Raw genomic sequence first — 25,274 nt, 5'->3', positions numbered from 1 at the left:
ATGTTTGGTGTATTAGAATAATTGATTATGCTTATGTTATATTAATAGAAGGGGAGGGGTTAAAAGACCCCTCCCTCCTTACATTTATAGGGTTTTAGACTACTGATTAACAATAGATATAGTCATTGTAGAAGTTTAGTATTGTTCTACATTTGTATTTTAGTTCTCTCTCTCTTTTTCTGCCCCATGATAAAGAGGCCCTTAGACAGAACTCTGCAGGGGAGTGAAGGAGATAACACTAGGTAAACATTCCACAATAGGTCAACTTTGGGGGAAGGGGACATTTACTGCTAAGTGTTTAGCTAACAATAAGGGCCTTGTTTATACAGCTTTGTAGGCATGGTTTTGGTCCCAGGAGTAGAGGATGATGATATAGGCAGTGAAGTCACCAGAGCGCGACTTAGGGTTTAATAAAACCACTGGAGACCTTTTGTTTGATGCAGAACTTACTCAGAAACATGCGTGCTATGTTCCTGTTTGTCAACTTCTGTCTGCAATTGCATTAATAAAGGTTTTTGAATTATTTAATTAAAGATATTGTCATAATGCTAATTTCACCAATGAACCAATGATTGACAAAGAAGGACGTAAGGAACGAACCCTAACAACTACATTGTTGGTTAAGAGCTTGTAAGTAAGCATTTCACGGTAAGGTCTACACCTTTTGTATTCGGCGCATGTGACAAATAAAGTTTGATTTGAGGCTGGCATTCTGAAGAGTAATTAAAGGGTCCACATGGGCGAATTCCTACAGCTGCGCCCAGAGTGAGAAGAGGTTCTCCCGCCAGCACCAGCTGAAGGTCCACATGGGAGAAAGGGTTCTCAGCTAGGAGATACATTAGGATACACCAGCAGAAAAAGCACATGGCCCATGCACACAGTGTACAAAACATTGGGAACAACTGCTCATGAGACTAACCAAGTGAAAGCTACCGTCCCTTATTGATGTCACTTGTTAAATCCACTTCAATCAGTTGGGATGATGGGGAGGAGACAGGTCAAAGAAGGATTTTTAAGCCTTGAGACTAGAGCCCCAGTGGAAGTGTCATAATACCCATAAAACCTAGCAGTCAAACAGGGAAATGGTTCCAATTGTTTTCCCACCATTTTCCCCATAGGGGATTTTTAAGGGCTGTGTTTCGTGTAGGCTTACCCTGGCATGACATTTGATAACCATGTAAATCTCTCTCAGACAAGGTAACTTTTGGGGTGGCAGGTAGCCTAGTGATTAGAGCGTTGGGCCTGTAACCAAAAGGTTGCTAGATCGAATCCCTGAGTTGACAAGGTAAAATCTGTCATTCTGCCACTGAACAAGGCAGTTAACCCACTGTTCCTAGGCTGTCATTGTAAATAAGAATTTGTTCTTAACTGACTTGCCTAGTTAAATAAATAAAAACCGTTTATCAATATATTGTTGCTCTATTTACTGATTCGAAAATGCTAATTAGCATCAAAGTAGACATCATACAAAACTACAAATCCCTGCAAGCTCCTGCACTTCATCTCTAGCTAACACCATTGCTAACAGGTATTGTGTCAATTTAAAACTTGCAAATGACAGTTCACAGAATTGTCAATTTAAAGAAATGTAGATAATTTATTAATTTCCACATTTAGCTAACATTAGATAGTTAATCCAGAGATTCTTACCTTTGCTAAATGCATCATACAAGGATGATTTCTGTATTTTGAAAATTACCTTTTATAATTTGATTTCTGACAAGCAACATATTTTGGGACTATGTCAACAATGGACTAAATGAAACAAATACCAATATATTGTTTTTGGGTGGAGTTTTCCTTTAAGGTTAAAGGGATACTTCGGGATTTTAGCTATGAGGCGCTTTATCTACTTCCCCAGCATCAGATGAACTTGTGGATACCATTTCTATATCTCTGTTCAGTATGATGGAAGTTAGAGGTAGTTTCGCGAGCCAATGCAAATTAGGATTAGCGCAACGACTGGAAGGCTATGGGTATCTGTATCTGCTAGCATACCCATAGACTTCCAGTCGTTGCGCTAACGCTAATCTTTAGTGAATATTTATCATACTTTAATAATAAGATCATCCATTGACTATGGGTGCTTTGTATATGGTTCAGCGGCTATTACATTGCTGTTGCGCTTTGATGCAAGCGAGGGCACGCAGTATGTGCAATGGTGCCTTTTAAAACTACACCGGTTGAGGCTTTACAAGTACATTCTTGAGAAATGCCACTATCCCTTAGACGAGTTAAGATAGCCTGTAGATACTATCCTGGCAGTATTGGAAGACTGCTGGGAATATGAACAATATCAAAAGAGGGAGCCCCAGAGATTGGGAAAAGGGTTGATGAATATAGACTCGGGGACCTTTGTTATAGGGCCATCTGTGGCAATAGGAAATGTGCCACCGCGGTTTTATACAAGACTATATGTTGATCTTAGCCTGATTGAAGAAAATAAAGTAATTTATCTGTATATTCAACATTAATGGTTGTGGTAATTGTTGGGTTGCAATGGATAGGAGGAGATGCAACCAAGAAGAGTAGTAATATGTAGAAAGAGGAGGAAGGAAAAGCGCTACTAAGGTACACAATAGTACATTTTGGTAGACAGAAGGTGCTCTTTGGTAAAAGGGGTAAATTGGTCATCAATAAGAAAGGAGGACCAAGGCACTCTTCATATAATGAATTAAAATGCCTTTATTTGTATGGCATGTTCAATAGAAACAAGGTTTTAAAAATACGACGCGTTTCGGCTGCATGGCCTTCGTCAGGGAGTACAAAGAAATAATACAATGTCCTCTTTTGAACAGCTTTTCCAATTAGCCCTAATTTGAAGAGGGAGTGGTTACAAAATTGATTGGCAAACATCATCAATATAGCGTCCCCACCATATAATCCAGTCAAATAAATTGTTATTAGAAGGATCCAAAATGAAGTAATTTTCCCATGTAAATGGGAAGTCAGTTAAGAACAAATTATTATTTTCAATGACGGCCTTGTTCAGTGGCCGGACGACAGATTTGTACCTTGTCAGCTCGGGGATTCGATCTTGCAACCTTTCGTTACTTGTCCAACGCTCTCACCACTAGGCTACCTGCCGCCCCGTTAATTAAAATTGTATCTTAGATATAATGGCAAAAAAGCAGTGAAACATATTGTGGATAGAGGAGAAATGTAAATATTGATTAGGGAAGATAGGCTATATTGCTGGCAGAGGTAAGGGGATGAGACGTCTTTAAGGCCAGACGTTTTTACAAAGAAATCTGTACGGAGACAGTGTCGTAATTGGAACAGAAGGGAGGAAGTTTTGTTGTATAGGATGAGATTGGGGCATACAGAATTTAATTCCTCTTTGAAACTGATAGGGTAAAATGGTACTGGAATGTGTGTATGGTAGACAAAACGGTTTAACATGTATTATTATTTTGTGAAATGTATGATGTAGAAAGGGAGTTTATTTGATTAGGGTGGGGGGTTGGGAGCAGTGGGGTTTGTAGGGATTTATTTTATTAGAAATCCAGATCTGTTTTCGAATACTGTATATGTAACGGATGTGAAATGACTAGCTAGTTAGCGGTGGTGCACGCTAGTAGCCTTTCAATCGGTTACATCACTTGCTCTGAAACCTTGAAGTAGTGGTTCCCCTTGCTCTACAAGGGCCGCGGCCTTTGTGGAGCGATGGGTAACGATGCTTCTTGGGCGACCGTTGTTGTGTGCAGAGTGTCCCTGGTTCGCGAGGGGACGCCATAAAGTTATACTATTAGTTCATTTTAGTATACTGCAAACAAACTAGTTGAGCATACTAGAGCTTCACCTGTCCACCGGAAGTTGATGCTGTTGCTATGCATCCTCTTCCTAGCTTGTTAGCATAACAAATGACTAAACATTTTACGATTTCGGTTGTTTGTAAATTCAATCTGGAACACCAGAGTGCGGTCTGGGCGTTCGTAAATCCAGAGCCTTGTCAGAATGTCCGTTCATAAATTCGGAGCGTTCAGTTTGCACACTGGACGCTCTGGCGGAGGAGTAGGGTTGATCTGAGCATTCAACCTCGGTCAAGCTCCCAAGCTAAGGATGGCTAGATGGAGAACACCTCACTCTGACCATTTTACTCGCCCTAGCAGAGCTGGTTAGGCCATTTATGTTATCTAGAGCGTTGGTGACTAACTGTGCTGCTGGCAACAATTGAATGACCTTTTTTTTGCCGACGTTTACTGACACTGGCCATATTCAACCAGTGTTGAACATTCGTAAATTCATCAGTTATTCTGCGCGAGAATGCTCTGAAATCGGAGTAGTAAATAATACTGCATGGCAAATTCGATGTATTAGTAGCCAACTAACGCTGGGTAGATGGCTAACATACAGGTACCAACTGCTATAATGCTAGACGGTTTGTAAGAATAACGTAGCTAACAAATTGTCAGCCAACATAACGTGTAACGTAAGTTATTTTAAGTCATTACATTGCTCAATTTTTTTTTACAATTTGTCATAATTAAAACAATGAATTTGTATTCGCCTTCGGCTGCATATTTTCCGCCATTATCTACAAATCTGAAAGCGTGAAGCCACGCCCATTTTCGGAAGAATTGCATTATGGGCCCTAAAAGCACGGAAAGTGTCCACTGCATGTATACTTCGTATTTTGGCCAATTTAGCACGACTTTCGGGAACTTTTGACATACTAACTATATCCATACTATGACCAATAAGCATACTATATACTCAATTCACGTCACAAATAGTGCGGTTAGTAGCTGAGACTTCGAACACAGCTCAGGTTTAGTGAAGAGAATAATAGTAGGGAGGTTTCACACTCCAGTACAGTAGGTGGCGGTGTATGCACCTTTCAGTTGGTTGCGATCCGAAAATACAAATGTAAATAAGTAGTAAACGGAAGTGAATAGTGATCAAGAACAATTTTCACGTTAACGTTTTGTTATTTTCACATGTATTAACACCCTGGAACTCAATGCGATTCATTTTAACTGCAAAACGTCACATACTTAACTCGGGTAGTCTTTAATTCGCGTTGGAGACAGGACTTGGTTGATAGATGTTATTTAGGTAACGCTAGCTAGGTGCTAACGTTAGTTAACAATAGCTAACGGTATGGTTTTTCACACTCAAATAGCCTCGATTATGGAGGTGCTAGCGAATGCAGCCGTGGCAGAGATCTGTAAAGTCGTAGACGACGACTATGCAGTGTTTCGTTTGGAAATAACTCAAAGCCAAAAAGAAAACAGGGGATTGCGGAGGAAACTACAGCTACTGGAACTGAAGGTGTCACGGGAGCGCGCAGAGAGGACAATACGAGAGCGCGTCCTCGCCAGTCGTCCCAGTAGTGTCAAGATCCTCGATCGATACAGAGGAATGGCAAGAGGTACATTTTGTAGGACGCCCCGTTACCTTCTGGACATGTGTTCTGATGTGTTACCCAGAATTGGATCTTGGTCAGTTTTTGGATAATATACAATACTTACCCTGATTATTAAGCTATCTTGCAATATTTTATTTATGTTTACTTTCATTTGACCAAGCAGGTCAATTAAGAAAAATATATTATTGCACAGAGACACGCTGGCCATTTTCCCAAATACCCATACTTGCGTTGTAAATTGTAGGGTGTTAGGGGTCAAAAGGAATCTGTTTCTGGTCTTATACTTTGTATTCCATGTTATAGAGAAGCTTCTCAGGATCACAACACTTTATTTCATGAGGATAGGACTTATTATTGCTAAAATATCTTATTTTCCAAAGTCAAAGGTTGCGGACTGGTCAAGGTTAATCCCTAGTCCAGGGGTTTCAATTAAGCCCTAGACAACGGGGGGGATGGATTCCATACTAATTAGTGACCTTAATTAATCAATTAATTAAAAGGGAGTAGCGGAAAACCCTGCAGACACTCTGCACTCTATGGAATGAGTTTGACACCTGTGCCCTAGTCAATAATGACACCAAATCACCTGCCTGGATTCTTAATTTCAACACACTTGGTCTAATATCTCAAGATCGGGGGTGCGCAACTCAATATTATGAAGGTGTTCTAAATGTTTTGTTAACACGGTGTGTATATATATATTTTTTTTTTTAATTTAAGGGATGGATCAGCCTTAATATTGAGGATGGATTGTTGCTTCTGCATAATTTCCAATGCCCCATATATTTTTGGGTAAATATATATATATATATATATATAATTTTTTGGGGGTAAATACATACACATTCATATGCACACTTTTTTTTTTTGAATATACCTTTATTATTTCCTGCAAACCCTACCACCCCTCCCCCAATTGGAGTAAACTAATAAACAATAGCACTTAGGCTTCTACCTTCAGTTTATACATATTATACACATTTTATACATATTATACAACCCATCGTGGGCATCTCGCTCTCATCAAATATCAGTATGTAGGTGCATTAATATGGTACATAGTGCAGCAAGGGTGACTTATATGGTCTTAAGTGTACAGTAACAGTGCAAACATGATGAGCAGTAGCAGCATTGGTAACAAGTTATATACATAGAATACGTAGTGTACAGTGCTGTATGCATTAGTATTTAAGAATGCTTACACTACGGAGTAAGATGCCATGCACACACTTTACCAGGGGTAATAAGAGTACATATAATTGGGATTACATAATCCTGAACAACTATTTACCAATTAGTAAGAGTTAGTCTATATAGCACAGTTATGTTCTATTCAGTAGCCTAACTGATTAGGTCTAACTGATTAGGCCTAGTGTGTCAAATAATATGCCCAAACCTGTGCCACACCACACACAGCCTAACACAGACACACATTTCTCACTAAGTCTGAACTGTAGGTTAGAAGGTTGCCCTACAAGTCTAAAAACACAGCTTACTTCTAAGGTAGGGCTACACCTGAGTTGGGTTACATTGCAATGTTATGTTTGGTCTTGATGAGTTACTCTAGTGATGGGAGGGTAAACTGCACCGTTTCCAGCAAATAATTAGCCGAGGCTGAGACAGTGAGCTTCCTGCTAGCCACCTGCACAGCAAGATGGATGGGACACATTTTAAATTCACGGGTATTTAGCTTTTATCGATTCTATGCCTGTAGCCACTGAATTCTGGTAGTTTACGCTTGAAAAAATAAATACAAAAATAAACATCAATCACAAAATTCCCGGCTTGCACAATACAGACTCGGCAGAGCAGAGACCAACAGATGCATATCTGTATTCCCAGTCATGTGAAATCGATAGATTAGGGCCTAATGCATTTATTTCCATTTACTGATGTCCTTATATGAACTGTAAATCTTTGAAATTGTTGCATTTTGCGTTTTTATATTTTTGTTCAGTATAGACCTCTCGCATAGCGTCCATTGTTTGTCTCGTCACATAAAATCCGATAAATAGTAGGCATTTTAGTAGGCAAAAATAGCTGATAATCAAATATGGGATGTGCTACCAAAATAAACGAATGGCGGAGAACAGCGCAATTGCGCATTAGATGAAGCATTGACAGTATGGATGAACCTAGTAAATTGGTATTTGTTGTTTAGGGCATTCATTTTTACTAAACAGTACATTTTAAATAGTATGATTAGTATACAGTATGCAGTTTAAGTAAGAAGTAGGGAAGCCAGATTTGGGGATGGCCCGTATCAAATTCTAACCAGATTCTTGATTTACTGACTTTCCTATTGTCATACTAAATAAAAAGAATGTGATGCATGGAACATAACACTTCTCATAACTATTTATTGATTATCTTGCATCCTTGCCAATTGTAGACAGTGTCAATAGTCTACAATATAGTGTTGAACATTGACAGTACCTAACCACCTCTTTTCCCCCAATCACTCTCTCAGGTGAAGGACATCTCACTGGAGGCCACAGGAGCTTTGTGAAGCCAGCGGTACACAATACATGGAGAGATGACCCACCAATCACAGTTGATGAGGGGAGTGGAACCTCAACCCAGCATGTTCTCGTGATAGAGGTTAGTGTTATAGTGTAACATTTAGTAATTACAGTACATCACATGTGGCCTGTTTATTTCAGAAAGGGTCCACTCAGCTATTAAAATCAAATAACATTTTATTTATCACATGCGCCGAATACAACGGGTGTAGACTTTACCATGAAAATAGTAACACAAGAGAGTACAATATGCTAGAATGGAGCTATATACAGTGGGGCAAAAAAGTATTTAGTCAGCCACCAATTGTGCAAGTTCTCCCACTTAAAAAGATGAGAGAGGCCTGTAATTTTCATCATAGGTACACTTCAACTATGACAGACAAAATGAGGGGAAAAAATCCAGAAAATCACATTGTAGGATTTTTTATGAATTTATTTGCAAATTATGGTGGAAAATAAGTATTTGGTCAATAACAAAAGTTTATCTCAATCCTTTTTATATACCCTTTGTTGGCAATGACAGAGGTCAAACGTTTTCTGTAAGTCTTCACAAGGTTTTCACACACTGTTGCTGGTATTTTGGCCCATTCCTCCATGCAGATCTCCTCTAGAGCAGTGATGTTTTGGGGCTGTTGCTGGGCAACACGGACTTTCAACTCCCTCCAAAGATTTTCTATGGGGTTGAGATCTGGAGACTGGCTAGGCACTCCAGGACCTTGAAATGCTTCTTACGAAGCCACTCCTTCGTTGTCCGCGGTGTGTTTGGGATCATTGTCTGCTGAAAGACCCAGCCAATTTCATCTTCAATGCCCTTGCTGATGGAAGGAGGTTTTCACTCAAAATCTCACGATACATGGCCCCATTCATTCTTTCCTTTACACGGATCAGTCGTCCTGGTCCCTTTGCAGAAAAACAGCCCCAAAGCATGATGTTTCCCCCCATGCTTCACAGTAGGTATGGTGTTCTTTGGATGCAACTCAGCATTCTTTGTCCTCCAAACACGACGAGTTTAGTTTTTACCAAAAAGTTCTATTTTGGTTTCATCTGACCATATGACATTCTCCAATCTTCTTCTGGATCATCCAAATGCTCTCTAGCAAACTTCAGACGGGCCTGGACATGTACTGGCTTAAGCAGGGGACACGTCTGGCACTGCAGGATTTGAGTCTCTGGCGGCGTAGTGTGTTACTGATGGTAGGCTTTGTTACTTTGGTCCCAGCTCTCTGCAGGTCATTCACTAGGTCCCCCCGTGTGGTTCTGGGATTTTTGCTCACCGTTCTTGTGATCATTTTGACCCCACGGGGTGAGATCTTGCGTGGAGCCCCAGATCGAGGGAGATTATCAGTGGTCTTGTATGTCTTCCATTTCCTAATAATTGCCCACAGTTGATTTCTTCAAACCAAGCTGCTTACCTATTGCAGATTCAGTCTTCCCAGCCTGGTGCAGGTCTACAATTCTTTTTCTGGTGTCCTTTGACAGCTCTTTGGTCTTGGCCATAGTGGAGGAGAGTAGTGACCTGCTTTGAGTTGTGGACAGGTGTCTTTTATACGGATAACAAGTTCAAACAGGTGCCATTAATACAGGTAACGAGTGGAGGACAGAGGAGCCTCTTAAAGAAGTTGTTACAGGTCTGTGAGAGACAGAAATCTTGCTTGTTTGTAGATGACCAAATACTTATTTTCCACCATAATTTGCAAATAAATTCATAAAAAATCCTACAATGTGATTTTCTGGATTTTTTTTTCTCATTTTGTCTGTCATAGTTGAAGTGTACCTATGAGGCCTCTCTCATCTTTTTAAGTGGGAGAACTTGCACAATTGGTGGCTGACTAAATACTTTTTTGCCCCACTGTACAGGGAGTACCAGTACCAGATCAGTGTGCAGGTACAAGATATTTGAGGTGTAGTATGTACATGAAGGCGGGGTAAAGTGACACGGCATCAGGAGAGATAATAATATTATTATTATTATTAAGAGAACAGAGTAGCAGCAGAATATGTGTAAAGTGTAAAATGTTGTCGTTAACTTGGTGTGTGTGAGTGTCCGTTTTAGTTTGAGTGTGTGTATTTACAGTGGGGTCTGAAATGATTGACACCCTTGATAAAGATGAGCAATACTGACTCTATAAAAAAAATACTGAGTTGTATTGTCTGCAACATTATTTGGGGGGGGGGGGGATTATATTATTTTATACTAATACAATTGCTCAGAGAATCCTGGTAGCATCCACATAAATGTAGAAGTGTTTATAAACATATTATATTCTTATTTACAATGAATGTGACTCCATAATTACAATACATTATTTACCATTTATTTCTTTCTGGCACAAAATAATCTGAAACACAACCAAAACTAACTGCAAATGCCTCCAGCAAGTATGTAGGGTTACAAGCTTGATGTAGTAATTGTTTGCTAGGAATATAGGACTAAATACTAAACTTGTGACTACTTTATTTCTAAGAATCTTTAGGGGTGTTAATTTTAACCCCTACCTTTTTTAAGAAAAAAATATTACTTTGAGAGTCAGCGTGGCAGAGGTGTTGTTGCCTACCCTCACCACATGGGGCTGGCCCGTCAGGAAGGCCAGGATCCAGGTGCAGAGGAAGGTGTTCAGTTCCAGGTAGAGGTCGTCACGGATCCACCTGTACCTGAACATCCGAGCGGGTCGAGATCCAGAATTCTAAATAATGTCACTGGTCTGGGTCGGATCTGAAATTGTCACGGGTCTCGGGTATGTGTAATTTTAACTGACTTGTCCTGAAGGATCCAAATGTGACTGCTGTGGAGAGAGAGAGAAATGTATGCATCTGCTCTTTGCTTTTCACGAAGGTGGCGCATGTAACTTGTTGGTCAAACATAAGTCATCAAAGCGGCAGTAGGTTACAGTCATAGTCTCTCTGTGTGGGGCAAAAGTTAGGAGTTATCTAATCAATAGAAGATGGAATTAAAATGCTGGAATTAAAAGTTGAAGGACAAGGATAGGCTACAACGACCAAGAGCCAACAGGTAGGCTGCTACTTAATATTCTGAATGGAGTTATTTTTGTTTGTAACTGTAGGATGAGAAAGTGCATGCAGCCTAGCTAGCTTAACTAGCTTCTCCCGGTTTGATGCAGTCAAGACAGGTAGCCACTATGAAATCCTATTGGATGATAAATAACCTAGCTATGGCAGCTATTAGTTCGGAACGGGTCTTTATATTAAAAAATTATTTATGCATATCAGGTCTGGATGGATAAGCCCCAGGTCCAATTCGGAAAGGGTCCAACTTTTTAGACCCATGAAGGTCTCTAGTCCCAGGGTCCCCAGTTTGGGGATTATCTTGGAGGGGACTATGTTGTTGAATGCTGAGCTGTAGTCTATGAACCACATCCTCACATAGTTATTTCCCATCTTGTTCAGGTGGGAGACGTCAGTGTGAAGTGCAATTGAGATTGCGTCATCTGTGGATCTGTTGGAGTGGTATGTGAATTGGAGTGGGTCCAGGTGGTCTGGGATGATGGTGTTTATGTGTGTCATGGCCAGCCTTTTAAAGCACTTCATAATTACAGATGTGAGTGCTACAGGACGGTAGTCATTTAGGCAGGTAACCTTGGAGTTCTTGGGAACAGAGACAATGGTGGTCAGCTTGAAACATGTTGGGATTACAGACTGGGAAGGAAAATGTCTGAAGACACTTGTAAACTGGTCTGTGCATGCTTTGAGAACACGCCCTGGTATTTCGTCTGGCCCGGAGGCCTTGCGACTGTTGACCTGTTTAAAAGTTTTACTCACATCAGCAACGAAGAGCGAGATCAATCAGTCATCTGGAACAACTGGGGTTTTCACACAAGACTTAGTGTTGTATTCCTCGACGTGAGCATGAAAGGTATTTAGCTCTTTTGGAAGTTCTGCATCACTGGGTGTCTCACAGCTGGGTTTCCCTTTGTAATCCGTAATCATCTGCGAGCCCTGCCACATACGACGAGCACCGGAGCCGGTGTAATAGGATTCCACCTTCCTCCTATATTGTCCTTTTGCATGTTTTAATGTCTCATCCAAGCTCATAGCCAGCTTTCTTGTATGTGTCCGTGTCCCATCCATGTAAGCAGTAGCTCTAGCCTTTATCCCAGCGCAGATATTGTATGTAATCAATGTTTTTTTGGTTTGGATACGTTCGTATGGCCACTGTGGAGACGACTCCTGAATGCCATCAGATGAATCTCGGAACATATCCCATATCCCAATTTGCTTACATGTACATCCTAATTTATCAGGCATAGGGGAGCTTGTGAGACTTCTCTACGGCATTGTTATCCAAAACAACTGATGTAGCAATAATAACCTCCTCTCTTGTGTCAGTCTGCAGATGCAGAGGCTGCAGGTCCTGAAGGATCGTCTCTGGTCAAGAAGGAGAGGACTGAAGGAGAGGACCCACGGCACAGCGGAGACATCCAGACTGGAGCAGTGGCTACAGTGGCACCTCCTGTAGCCATGGAGGACCTCACAACTGCCGCGTCACCCAAGCCCAGGACCGGACACAGCATCACGGAGGTCAGTGGAACGCCGAACGCCGTCCTCAAGTCAGAGACAGATACAGAGACTTTAACTGTAACACAAAGGCTATTATCCACAGGATCTGACCACAGATCAGACCCAGACAGACTAGGGCTGGGGAAACTGGGCTGTCCTCCTGCTCCTGGCGCAGAGTATTTACCGGTATTTCACCAGAGCCAGAGGATGGTTTATTCCCGTGGTGATGGTGACGCGTTACTCTCTGGCGGTGATAATCCGTCTTGTTCTTACGCTACAGAGATGGACCCTGGCAACATATCCTTGGGTTTAGAGACACAGACTGATCTGTCTAGAGGGTACTGGAACCAGTACAGTAGTAGTGTATACTCTGAAGGGTGCCTAGATAAGAAAGGGGAGGTTACAGTGGTAGATGAGGTGAAAGAGGAGGGCGACGCTCCTCTGACATGGAATGTAGAAGGACACTCACAAGGCAGAGATTTCTTAGATTACAGGGGAATCTTAGAGACAAATCAAATTGTCGCCACCAACTCCCCTTTACACGCTTTCAGGGATCGCGACCCAGTGTCCACATCATTGGCACCTTCCGATTCACATGGCTGTGTCCTTTTCAATCAGGTATTGAACTCAGAGGATCAAAGGGCCAAGGCGTGGGGAGGGGGACCAACTTCAGGCAATAGTAAAGATAAACGGTTCCTCTGCATGTTCTGTAACAAAGGCTTCAGCTGCCCCCAGAAGGTGGAGATCCACCAGAGGGTCCACACAGGGGTGAAACCCTTCAGCTGCCCCCAGTGTGAGAAGAGGTTTTCCCAGTCTGGTGACCTGAAGAGACACCAGAGGGTCCACACAGGGGAGAAACCCTTTACATGCCCCCAGTGTGAGAAGAGGTTCTCTCTGGCTGGCAACCTGAAGATGCACCTGAAGGTCCACAAGGGAGAGAGACCGTTTGCTTGTACACACTGCGGGAAGAGGTTCTCAGAGAGGAGCTACCTCAGGCTACACCAGCAGAAAAAACATTTTACTCTATAACATAGAAAATAACCATTCCACTCGATAGCTTCTGACATTTAGATCAAACCCTGCATTAAAGACAAAGATTTCTTTTTTTTTAAGATCCACAGATGCATTTGGAATAACGAGAGTAACAGATTTCAGTGTTGAATATTCCTGGGTAGAATATTGCATACAGATGTTGTGTGATATATATAAGGCATACACTGAGTGTACAAAACATTAAGAACAGCCTCAATTCGTCTTTCCCATTGACCCTCAATGGCACACATACACAATCCATGTCTCAAGGCTTAAAAATTCTTTGACCTGTCTCCTCCCCTTCATCTACACTGATTGATGTGTATTTAAGTAAGGAGTCATAGCTTTCACCTGGTCAGTCTGTCAAGGAAAGAATGAGTATTCCTAATGTTTTCTACATAGTATATAAGCTTAATAAGACTGTTACATATTGTGTTTGTACTCTGCTATATGATGTTCACAAATGCCTATTTCATTACTACCATTCAACTACTTAATTTTTTCCCCCAGATACTTTTAATGAGAAAATGAATGGAGTGTATCAAGTTCGTGCAGAGTTTTAGCTGAGACATTACATTTAAGTAATTTAGCAGATGCTCTTATCCAGAGCGACTTACAATTAGTTAATTAATCTTAAGATGGCTGGGTGAGAACCACATATCAAAGTCGTAGTAAATCAGAGCTCGACATTAAGGGGGAATTGCACCCGCAGATTTCGTCTCGCTCTTTGGCTTGCTCCCCAAGAAATGCTGGCGGCCATGACAGAAGCCGAATGTAAGTTGGCTTGAGGGTGTATTTTTATTTGGGTGTGTCCTTGCTACAACCACGACACATCAATGTGTCAGAACCTTGCCTGCAGCCCCCCCCCCCCCCTCCTCTCAATCACAACAAACAAACCAATCTCCTGCTTGTTGAGTTCAATAACTACAGGCAGGTGTATAGTGGGATGCTGAAGGAAGCTTTGAATAGGTCAGTAGCCTACAGTGTAAAAAAAAAAAAAAAAAAAAAACACGACAAGAATGTGATTGCTAAATTTATGTAAATATTCTAAACGAAGTATCTTGATAACTTTCAAATGTAGTAACGGGTCCATGTAGAATAAACAACCCTTTACATAATACCATAGAAGCAGTGTTCTGCTGATATAACAGTGTGAACCTTTGACCTTTAATTGTCATTCCCAGCCAATACTGATACTCTGCCTATCTGCATTTTGTCTGGTGGTAATGGGGCTGCCTTGGCAAACATATCAGTGGTCATACCTTTCTGTGTTGTGTCCCGTATACAACAGGAGTTCCCTGATCCTGGTGCAGAATACACAGGGTTTCTCCTTCCACATATTGACTGATACCGTTTAATTCAATAATAAAAAAAGACAATACAAGTAAAAGTTGTCTAGTAACATTTTTATGCCGAGTGCCAGGTCTCTCTCCATTCAGAGACGTCAGTATCAAGCCTGTCTGTAGGTCAGGACTCCATCACGTCATCTTGCAAGTCTCCCAAGTGCTGGCTCCATAGATGCAGCTGTGAACATATACACAATCACTGTTCTATTACCAATGGCAGTTAGTATCTGTGTGTGTCAGATATCACCTATCCTATGTTGAAGTTTGATCAGGTCAGACTAAACCTACCTAATTCTCGTCTACCCATCGACAATCGTTGTTGAGAAAACGAGGTGAGGCTGGAGGTGAGGTCTTTGCCAGCGTAGATCAGCTCCTGGACCCTCATCAAAATACTGATCGGTCACATACAAACCACAGGAGGTTGGTGGCACCTTAATTGGAGAGGACGTGTTCATGGTAACAGCTGGAGCGGAATCAGTGGAATGGTATCAAATACATCAAACGCATGGTTTCCATGTGTTTGATGCAATTCCATTCGCGCCGTTCCAGCCATTATTATGAGTCGTCCTCCACTCAGCAGCCTCCACTGATACAAACACACGCAGAGCACTGATTACATTATCAATGGAGGTTATGATTAGCGCGGTGGAACCAACCTGATCGCTGAGTATGCCTTTCTATTTCACTTCAGATATCATGATATGTGACGTGAAATAGAATGGTAAACGCAGCGATCAGGCTGGTTCCACCAGGCTAGGTTATGATGGTGAATTGGGGGGAAAAAATCTCAAAACTGTTTTGACCTTTTTGACCAGGTCAAATTTGACCAACCTGATTTAAGTGTCCTCCCTGTTCCGTTTATAGGAATGCTCACAGCGAGGGAACGTCTGCGTGATGCTGAGGGTCCCCTTGCTGGTCTTCTCTATGTTGGATGTTCGGCTGCAAACTGGACATTTCTCAAACAACTGCAGCAGGCAATCCTTATAAACAGTTTACTTCCTCATGTTATGAGGTGGTGTGTGATACGATAGACAGCCAAGGGGTTAATTGCATTTTGTTATAAAGAAATTAGAACTCTTTTGATAATTCACTTCACAACCAAAATGATCTACTTGTATCTGATTGGCTGGGTAATTAACCAACTAGTTTATCAAACCGGGTATTTTTGTAATACAACTTTTTACATAACACACGTTACCATTGTTGATGAAGCCGTCTGTGTCACAAGGGTAGTAACTTGGGTCAAGCTAATTCTAGGTCGTTACCACAGCCACAAAGTCAGAAACCCAGCCTATTGCTACAATTTATCTTATTAAAATGTAATTTTAAACCTAACCTTTACCACAATGCTAAACTTTTGCCTAACCATAATCTTAAATTAAGACCAAAAGGTGAAAAGATTTAACATTTTTAATTAATTTTTAAGATGAGGTTCTAAACTCCGTTTTAGACGAGGTTGACTTAATGACCAAAATTATCCTACTTATTACACTGTAGTCAATTTTGACACGAGAATAAATGTTTCTGACTCATATCAATACCACATCGGCTGTTTTCAAAGGGATTAGTTGCTTTTTAGGGGCAGTTGCTCTTTAACGCTTGTCCTTGTCTGGGAAAAGTAAAAGAAATAGTAAAAAATACTGGGACAAGTAGAATATAGATTTAAGTTGTCCAAATGGACAAGTAAAAAAATAAATAATAATCACACACATATCAAACAACTACTCCAATCAGAATTGGATCAGAGCTGAATGTCTTGAGCAAATAAGTATTTAACTCTTTTGTTATGGCAAGCCTAAATAAGTTCATGAGTACATAATAAAGTCACGTAATAAATTGCAAGGATTACTCTGTGTACAATGATAGTGTTTAACATGACTACCTCATCGCTGTACCCCACAGATAGAATTATCATCCAGGTCCCTCATTTGAGCAGTGAATTTCAAACACCGACTCAACCACAAAGACCAGGGATGTTTACCAATACCTCGCAAAGAAGGGCACCTATTGGTAGATGGGTAAAAAAAAAAAAAGAGCAGACATTGAATATCCCTTTGAGCATGGTGAAGTTATTAATTACACTTTGGATGGTATACACTCAGTACACCCAGTTTCTACAAAGATCCAGGCGTCCTTTTTAACTCAGTTTCCGGAGAGGAAGGAAAACACTCAGGGATTTCACCATCAGGTCAATTACAGAGTTTAATGGCTGTGATCGATGAAAAACTGAGGATGGTTCAACAACATTGTAGTTACTCCACAATACTAACCTAATTGACAGAGTGAAAAGGAAGCCTGTACAGAATTATTTTTTATCAAATCATGCATCCTGTTTGCAACAAGGCACTAAAGTAATCCTGCAAAAAAAACTGTCCTTTTTGTCCTGAATACAAAGTGTTATGTTTGAGGAAAATCAACACATTACTGAGTACCACTCTCCATATTTTCAAGCATAGTGGTGGCTGAATCATGTTATCAGTATGCTTGTAATTGTGAAGGACTGGGGAGTTTCGGGATAAAAAGAAACGGAATGAAGCTAACCACAGGCACAATCCTAGAGGAAAACCTGGTTCAGTCTGCTTTCCACCAGCCACTGGGAGAAGATTTCACCTTTCAGCAGGGCAATAACCTGAAACACAATGCCAAATCTACAATATAGGGCAAGACCTGAAAATGGTTGTCTTGCAGTGATCAACAACCAAGTTGACGGAGCTTGAAGAATTTAGAAAAAAATTATGAACAAATGTTGCAAAATCCAGATGTGGAAAGCTCTTAGAGACTTACCCAGAAAGACTCAGCTGTATCGCTGCCAAATGGGATTCTAACATGTATTGACTCAGGGGTGTGAATACCTATGTAAATGAGATTTCATTTTCAATAAACTGGCAAAAATGTCTACAAACATGTTTTCACTTCTCTTTCGCACTCATTATGGGGTATGACGTGTAGATGTGCGAGACAAAATCTATTTAATCCATTTTGAATTCAGGCTGTAACACAATTTTTGGGGGAATAAGTCAAGAGGTATGAATACTTTCTGAAGGCACTGTATCTCTTGATCTGTTTGACATGTACACAGAAGTCATACGAGACAGAACTTACTTACCAAGAAGTCACCAAGCGCTCCCTGTCTCTCTCAAGACTGATTGGCGAGGTCATGTGGAGAGCTCTGATTGGTCGTGTGGAGGGCTCTGTCCTTTTTCTTTCACTTATTTCTTATTTATATTTTAACGGTGGAGGGCTAAAACATTGGGGATCAGTGCCAGGGGATTCATTTAAGATATTCTTTGAAGAGGAAGGGTTTTAGACATTTTCGAAAGATGAGCAGGGACTCTTCTGTCCTAGCTTCAGGGGGAAGCTGATTCCACCAATAGGGTGCCAGGACAGAGAAGAATTTTGACTGGGCTGAACGGGAGCTGACCCCCCCCCCCCCGCCGGGGTGGGATGGCCATGACACCAGAGGTGGCGGAGTGATCGATTTGGGGTGTAGGGTTTGAGCATAAGCATGAAGGTAGGGAGGGGCAATTCGCCTTGCTGTATTTAGTGGATGCAAGCTTTGACTGAAAGCGAGTGGAGTGAGCGGGGTGACGTGGGAGAACTTGGGAAGTTGCGGCGTACTAGATAAGTTGCAGGGGTTTGATGGCACAAGCAGGGAGGCCAGCCAACAGAGATTTGCAGTTGTGTAAACAGGAGATGACCACAGCCTGGATTAGGACCTGCAGCTTCCTGTGTGAGGAAGGGTCGTACTTTACAGATGTTGTAGAGCATGAACCTGCAGGAGCGAGTCATTGCTTTGATATTCTTGCACTCTGAGAGGGGGACACCGTGGAGTTGTCAACCATGATGGAGAGGTCTTGGAGCGGGCAGGCCTTCCCCAGGAGGATAAGCAGCTCCATCTTGTTCGAGGTTGAACTTGAGGTGGCGGGCCGTCATCCAAGATAAGATGTCTGCCAGGCACGCAGAGAAACGTGTATGTGTGGTTTTCATATGGTGTATTTAAAACTTGTTTCTGTTTAATAAACACAAAATGGGACTCTTCATTCTAAGACTTTCATTGAGACTCTCTTGAGTATACATCACATCTGATCTCACCCTATTCTGCATACACACATCGCTTTATAACCATTATAAACTTACTAAATATACCTACACATACCCACACACTAACAAACACCTACTGTACACGTCAAAATAGTTTAGTCAGGTTTGACTGATGACTTTTTACTTATCATAGCTGACTTGTTTTTACCCACAACAACATATTTATGTCCACCGTGATGGGTTTAACAACAATGAAGTCATTCTGTAACTACAGTATAGGACTCAAACCTAGTGGGGATGGGTAAAGACTCCATGTTGAAAGTGTGTTTATTATCTGTGTGTATGTACCTGAGGGAGTGTATGTCTGTGTAATCTGTATCGTCTGTGTTTTCAAGGAGGAAGAGGGTCCAGAGGTGCTACTGGTGAAGGAGGAGGGGTATGAAGAGGGTTTAGGGAACACTGAGGAGGAAAACCAGACTACACCTCCTCCTGAACCCACAGAGGAACCAGCTGAGCAGCACAGGACCACACACAGTCTCACTGAGGTGAGCCCACTGTGAACTACTGTCTGAATGGTATTAGGTCAGGGCCTGTATCCACAAAGCCTCTCAAAGTAGGAGTGCTGATCTAGGATCAGTTTAAACCCTTTAGATAATAATGAGTAAGACTATAGAAAGGTGGGGACCTGATCCTTGATAGGCACTCTTACTATGAGGCACTACATTTTGTCTTAAGTGTGGGACCATGACTTTGAATGACCAAACCATTAAGTGTCAAGTAATCAAGTCATTAGTACATTTGCATAGTATCAAATCAACTAACATGTTTGCATAGTACTCATAGCAATCCTCATTGCCCAATCAGAAGATGCTCCATAGCAGGGTGTTCATATCAGATTTCTTGATCCAACATCCTCTCACTCTGTATCTCTTACAGTCAGTAGACATGGAGGATGGGAAGCCTGATCTGCTGCTGGTCAAAGAGGAGAAAATAGAGGACGGACCAGAGAGCATTGACCTGCTGAGTGGGCTAAAGATGGGGGACCAAGGTAAGGGAGAAATAAATATAACCTACATACAGTAATAAATCTTCAATGGGAATAGTGATGCACCTGGCTATTGTTCTTGTCTTCATCCATAAAATGAAATCAATACAAATTATGTTTACATAGAAAAACACACATTATAATGTATGAACTTGACCAGGTAATTGACAAAAAAAACTCAATTTATGTAGAGTTATTTTCCATGTTTTTAGTCTATTTTCTAACCTCTTCCTGTAGATGTTTGGCCAGAGGCTAACAGAGGGGACTGGGCAGTCATCTTGGATTCCCAGACCCAGACGGGTGCAGTCAATGGCCCGGGGGACGACATCACTGAGCAGGCCAGGACTAGAGGCGACATAGTGGAGGTCAGTGGATGGGACAGCGTCTTCAACTCTGGGCTGGGGAACAACACTGTTAACCACAACCAGAAACAGACTGTCGAACACAAAACACCAACCGAATTTAGTCTCCATGACAACAGACTGGCTGAGACCAGAGCGATGCATAGATTTGGCCTGCGGGGACAAGGAGGTTGGTATGCGGCGGGAGAGAACAGACACAGACTCAGCTAGCGATTCTCCGTCCTGCTCTTATAGTTGTGATTGAGAGACTGATGGCGCCTCAGGTTAACCCCCTAACAGATGCTGCCTTCAGCCTGCCTTCTATAGCATCTATCAACTGGAACATGGACCCTGCAACAGCACAGACACTCCCTGGTTAGGCTGTCAACTATGCCAGGCCAGTTTTTCACACTCGTCCAACCTGAAGAGGCACCTGGAAGTCCACACAGGAGAAACCCTTAGGAATGTGTGAGGAATGGTTTTCCCATCAGCACGACCAGCTGAAAATGCACCTGAAGGTCCCCACGAGAGAGAGGCCGTTCGCATGTAGGTACTGCAAGTTTTCAGAGGAGCTACACTATATATACAAAAGTATGTAGACACCCATTCAAATTAGTGGATTAGGCTATTTCAGCCACACCCGTTATGACAGGTGTATAAAATCGAGCACACAGCCATGCAACCTCCATAGACAAACATTGGCAGTAGAATGGCCTTACGTAAGAGCTCAGTGACTTTCAACGTGGCACTGTCATAAGATGCCACCTTTCCAAAATGTCAATTCGTCAAATGTCTGCCCTGCCAGAGCTGCCCCGGTAAACTGTAAGCGCTGTTATTGTGAAGTGGAAACGTCTAGGTTCAGCAGCGAAGTAGTAGTAGTAGTAGGCCACACAAGTTCACAGAACGGGGCCACCGTGTGCTGAAGTGCATAAAAATAATCTGTCCTCAGTTGCAACACTCACTACCGAGTTCCAAACTGCCTCTGGAAGCAACGTCAGCACGAGAACTGTTCCATCGGGGGATTCATGAAATGGGTTTCCATGGCCGAGCAGCCGCACACAAGTCTAAGATCACCATGCACAATGCCAAGCGTCTGCTGGAGTCGTGTAAAGCTCGCCGCCATTGGACTCTGGAGCAGTGGAAACGCGTTCTCTGGAGGGATGAATCACACTTTACCATCTGGCAGTCCGACGGACGAATCTGGGTTTGGTGGATGCCAGGAGAACGCTTCCTGCCCCAATGCATAGTGGAAACTGTAAAGTTCGGTGGAGGAGGAATAATGGTCTGGGGCTGTTTTTCATGGTTCGGGCTAGGCCCCTTAGTTCCAGTGAAGGGAAATCTTAACACTACAGCATACATTGATGACATTCTAGACTTTGTGGCAACAGTTTGAGGCCCTTTCCTGTTCCAGCAGGACAATGCCCCCGTGCACAAAGCGAGGTCCATACAGAAATGGTTTATCGATCGGTATGGAAGAMCTTGACTGGCCTGCACAGAGCCATGACCTCAACCCCAGCGAACACCTTTGGGATGAATTGGAACGCCGACTGCGAGCCAGGCCTAATCGCCCAACATCAGTGCCTGACCTCACTTATGGTCTTGTGGCTGAATGGAAACAAGTCCCTGCAGAAATGTTCCTCATCTAGTGGAAAGCCTTCCCAGAAGAGAGGAGGCTGTTATAGCAGCAAAGGGGGGACCATCTCCATATTAATGCCCATGATTTCGGAATGAGATGTACCTCTGGATACACCAGCAAAAAATGCACACGGCCCATGTATAGAGTATAGTGACATGTAATGTAGGTGAATTGAGGAAAGAATGAGTATGATGAAGCAGAGTAGATGATGTAGTGATGGTTGGTGTGATGCTGTCTGTAAAAATTCTACACTATTGAAAAGTGACAACCCTGACCTATTGTTTGATGCTGGTGTTTTATAATGAGGAAATTATAGTGCCTTAATTTGTGTTTACTTGACATGAAGATGTGTGTAACGTTGAACCTTTTCCAAAGTATTCTAACATTTTATCAAAGTGAGGTTACCAGATTTACAGAAAAAGTCAAGTGTTACCATAGTGAGAAAAGTTATTATTTTTGTCACTTATCGGTTTTTGTGCAATAAAAGTACTGTACTTCAAAGTTATGTGATTGTATGACCATTCTGTTGAAATTAAATACAAAATGAACTCTGTGCTGACTGACTTGGTTATTTTTGTATCATTGCAGGGACTAAGTTTCCCTTATCTCAGTCGAACCAAAACGTTAAACTTAATTCTTGAATCAACGCATATAGACAGTTTTTATAATAAACTCCAATGGCTCCATACTGTTAGGTACTTGCATTAGTGTCGGAGACAGATTTGACTGTGGTTAACGTTTAATAATTATCATGTCATGTTTCTGTTTGTACAGCTAAAAGTTTATTTAATAAACATTTTATATGCACTTCTGTACAATTTGTGTTTACAGTCTGCAGTCCATGAAGACCTGAGAATATCTGGTGTTGCTGGCAGGAGAGACTGGGCCTCTGAGGTGGCTGGTCACAAACCCTGGCTCCTGATCAGGACCCTGAATCAGGAGCCGTCGCTCTTCCTTCCCGAGTCGGAACGGGGACCGAATCGAGAGGGGCTGAGACTCCACCAATACACAGAACACAATCAGTGGACAGGTGGACTGAACAACAGTCCTGGTGGTCATCAGAGAGACAGAGGCTCCAGTCAGGGATCCAGTCTGCAGCCTGGGGTTGATAGAGATAAACCCTCCTGTTCCTATGATACAAACACCACAGTGTCCATGATGAACAGAGCAGGTCACCCTGGGCTTCAGCCTTCACAGAGAGTGGTGGGAGACCCCCCCGGTGATAGTCTAGCAGCAAGTCTGTCTTCTCCTTCAGGATCTTGTCTAATGCCTGTTGACTGGGTTCATAGAAGTCCTGGACCTGGGTCTAGCCTTCCTCAGCTACCTCATGGTTACCCCACCAATACAGACAGGGCCAGGATTGGCGTTCATCACAAGAGGTACCTAGCCTATAACACAGCACACAATCCCAACAACACCCAAACAATGGCTAGAGTTCAAGGAGGGAGCTCAAACACTAACCCCCTGAGGGTCGTGGCTCCTGCTTCTACCTCCTCTGGTGTCATTGGGTCACAACGTGGGAGGCCGAGTATTAGGACGGACGAAGAAAAGCCATACACCTGCCCCACATGTGGGAAATGCTTTGCTAAGGCGACCTATGTGAGGAAGCACCAGACCATTCACATCAAGGAGAAGCCCTTCAAGTGCAAACTATGTTACAAGAGCTTCTCATTCCTGAGTTACCTTATCAGACATAGGAGTGTCCACAACAGGGAGAAATCATAGCATTGTGTCTTGAGATGTACACGGGATATCTGGAAACAATTATTTCGCTGAAATATTATATTTCACATGTGAAATGTCCTGGAGTTTGGGGGATTACCAAGTCCCTCAGTTGAGAATCTGGGTAAACTCACATTCTCACATGATACAGACATGTTGTTTGGTGTGCTGGCATAGCCAAAACACTGTCATGTTACTGAAGAGTAACACTATATTCCCCCTCTGAATTTGGTTTTACCTATGTTCTATTCATAATAAATATGTCCCTCTTTTTTTATAACTGTTATAATACCCCCACACACAATCAGGTTGTACCTGTTCCTTTATTTACAAAAAAATAGGTGATCAAAATACACCCTCTTTTTATAACAAGCCAGGTCTGCTGAGATGATCATTTCTTACCAGTCAGTATCAAAGCCAATGATGAATTTTCAAAATGCCGCTTTACCCATGTGTGTTCTGGCTTTGGCCCAACCCATCAGTTTCTGGGGCCAATCAGAATAGTTAGAATGTGTTTGCGTTTTAGTAATTGTCAGGGAGGTACTCAGATCCAGACTCATTGTGGAGCGTTTGGCATAGCGTTTGGCCGAGTTTGGGTAGCCAGGCAAAGCAAGTCACACTCAAAGTTAGCTGTATTTATACTGACGTACGTCACCATGTCAGTAGCCTGAAGGCTTAAGGTCTTGTGATGACTGGGGTAAAATATTAAACATGAACGAATGTGCACCTGTACTTGAGATTGCAGAGTGACTGGATGGCTCTTCAAACTGTTTAGGATGGTAATTAACCACATGCCCCTCATTAACCCTTTGTTAACTTGTCATTTGAAATGGGTTTGTGTGAACTGTTTTCAGAGACAGTAATCTCAGGCTAGAACAAGGACAGTTTAATAGTTACCTTACTGAGGTGATGTAGATGGAATAAAGTAATAACATTTGTGTTCTACTATGTTCTTGCTAACACACTGTTATTTCTAAACAATTCTGCTCTGAGCTTGAAAGATACTGTAGTTATCATGAAGAGGATTTTTTTATTTTATTATTAGGATCCCCATTAGCCAACACCAATGGTGAAAGCTAGTCTTACCGGGGTCCAACACAACGAAATAGACATTACAGACAAAATACAATTTGCGTGCGTGCATTAATCAGTTACACACGTCAATACATCCACACAACAGGTAGGTGACATGGGGGAGAGGCGTTGTGTCGTGAGGTGTTGATTTATTCGTTTTTTGATAACCAGGTTTGCTGTTCACTTGCGCTGTATGAAATTGAATGGAGTTCCATGCAATCCCGGCTCTGTATAATACTGTACGTTTCCTTGAATGTGTTCTGGACCTGGGGACTGTGAAAAGAACCATGGTGGTATGTCTGGTGTGGTAAGTGTGCGTGTGTCCGTGCTGTGTGTAAGTTCACTATGCAAACAATTTGGAATTTTGTTACACATTCATGTTTGTTATAAAAACAAGAAGTGATGCAGTCATTCCTGAACTCTTAGACAAGAGAGACTGGCATGCAGAGTATTGATATTAGCCCTCCGATTACAATGAAGAGCAAAAAGTGCCACTCGGTTCTGGGCTTAACTAGGTCGTTCTTTGCAGCACTTGACCATATAACTGGACAATAATCAAGATAAGATCAAACTACAGCCTGCAGGACTTGTTTTGTGGAGTGTGGTGTCAAAAAAGCAAAGCATCTATC

At 42.1% G+C, this 25,274-nt stretch overlaps 1 protein-coding gene across 2 annotated transcripts in view; it reads left to right on the top strand.

Moving 5' to 3' along the window:
* LOC111958400 (uncharacterized) overlaps nucleotides 1-24,885 on the top strand; it is a 345,226-nt gene extending 320,341 nt beyond the window's left edge. The window contains exons 1-7 of one of the 2 annotated variants that reach the window (XM_023979656.3): nucleotides 4,602-5,374; nucleotides 7,842-7,972; nucleotides 12,238-12,429; nucleotides 19,223-19,372; nucleotides 19,764-19,875; nucleotides 20,110-20,237; nucleotides 22,681-24,885. In XM_023979656.3, the coding sequence (XP_023835424.2) occupies nucleotides 5,104-5,374; nucleotides 7,842-7,972; nucleotides 12,238-12,429; nucleotides 19,223-19,372; nucleotides 19,764-19,875; nucleotides 20,110-20,237; nucleotides 22,681-23,574 (1,878 nt within the window). In that variant the 5' untranslated portion in view covers nucleotides 4,602-5,103 and the 3' untranslated portion in view covers nucleotides 23,575-24,885. Of the gene's footprint in view, nucleotides 1-4,601; nucleotides 5,375-7,841; nucleotides 7,973-12,237; nucleotides 15,641-19,222; nucleotides 19,373-19,763; nucleotides 19,876-20,109; nucleotides 20,238-22,680 lie in introns of those variants that run through there. The other variant, XM_070437183.1, reaches the window with a different exon arrangement.
* The last annotated feature ends 389 nt before the right edge of the window (nucleotides 24,886-25,274 follow it).

This window comes from Salvelinus sp. IW2-2015, linkage group LG34, assembly GCF_002910315.2.
Source record: "Salvelinus sp. IW2-2015 linkage group LG34, ASM291031v2, whole genome shotgun sequence".
Classification (NCBI taxonomy): domain Eukaryota; kingdom Metazoa; phylum Chordata; class Actinopteri; order Salmoniformes; family Salmonidae; genus Salvelinus; species Salvelinus sp. IW2-2015.
Note: the sequence above shows the minus strand (reverse complement) of the source record. Positions and strands in the feature narration are given on the sequence as shown.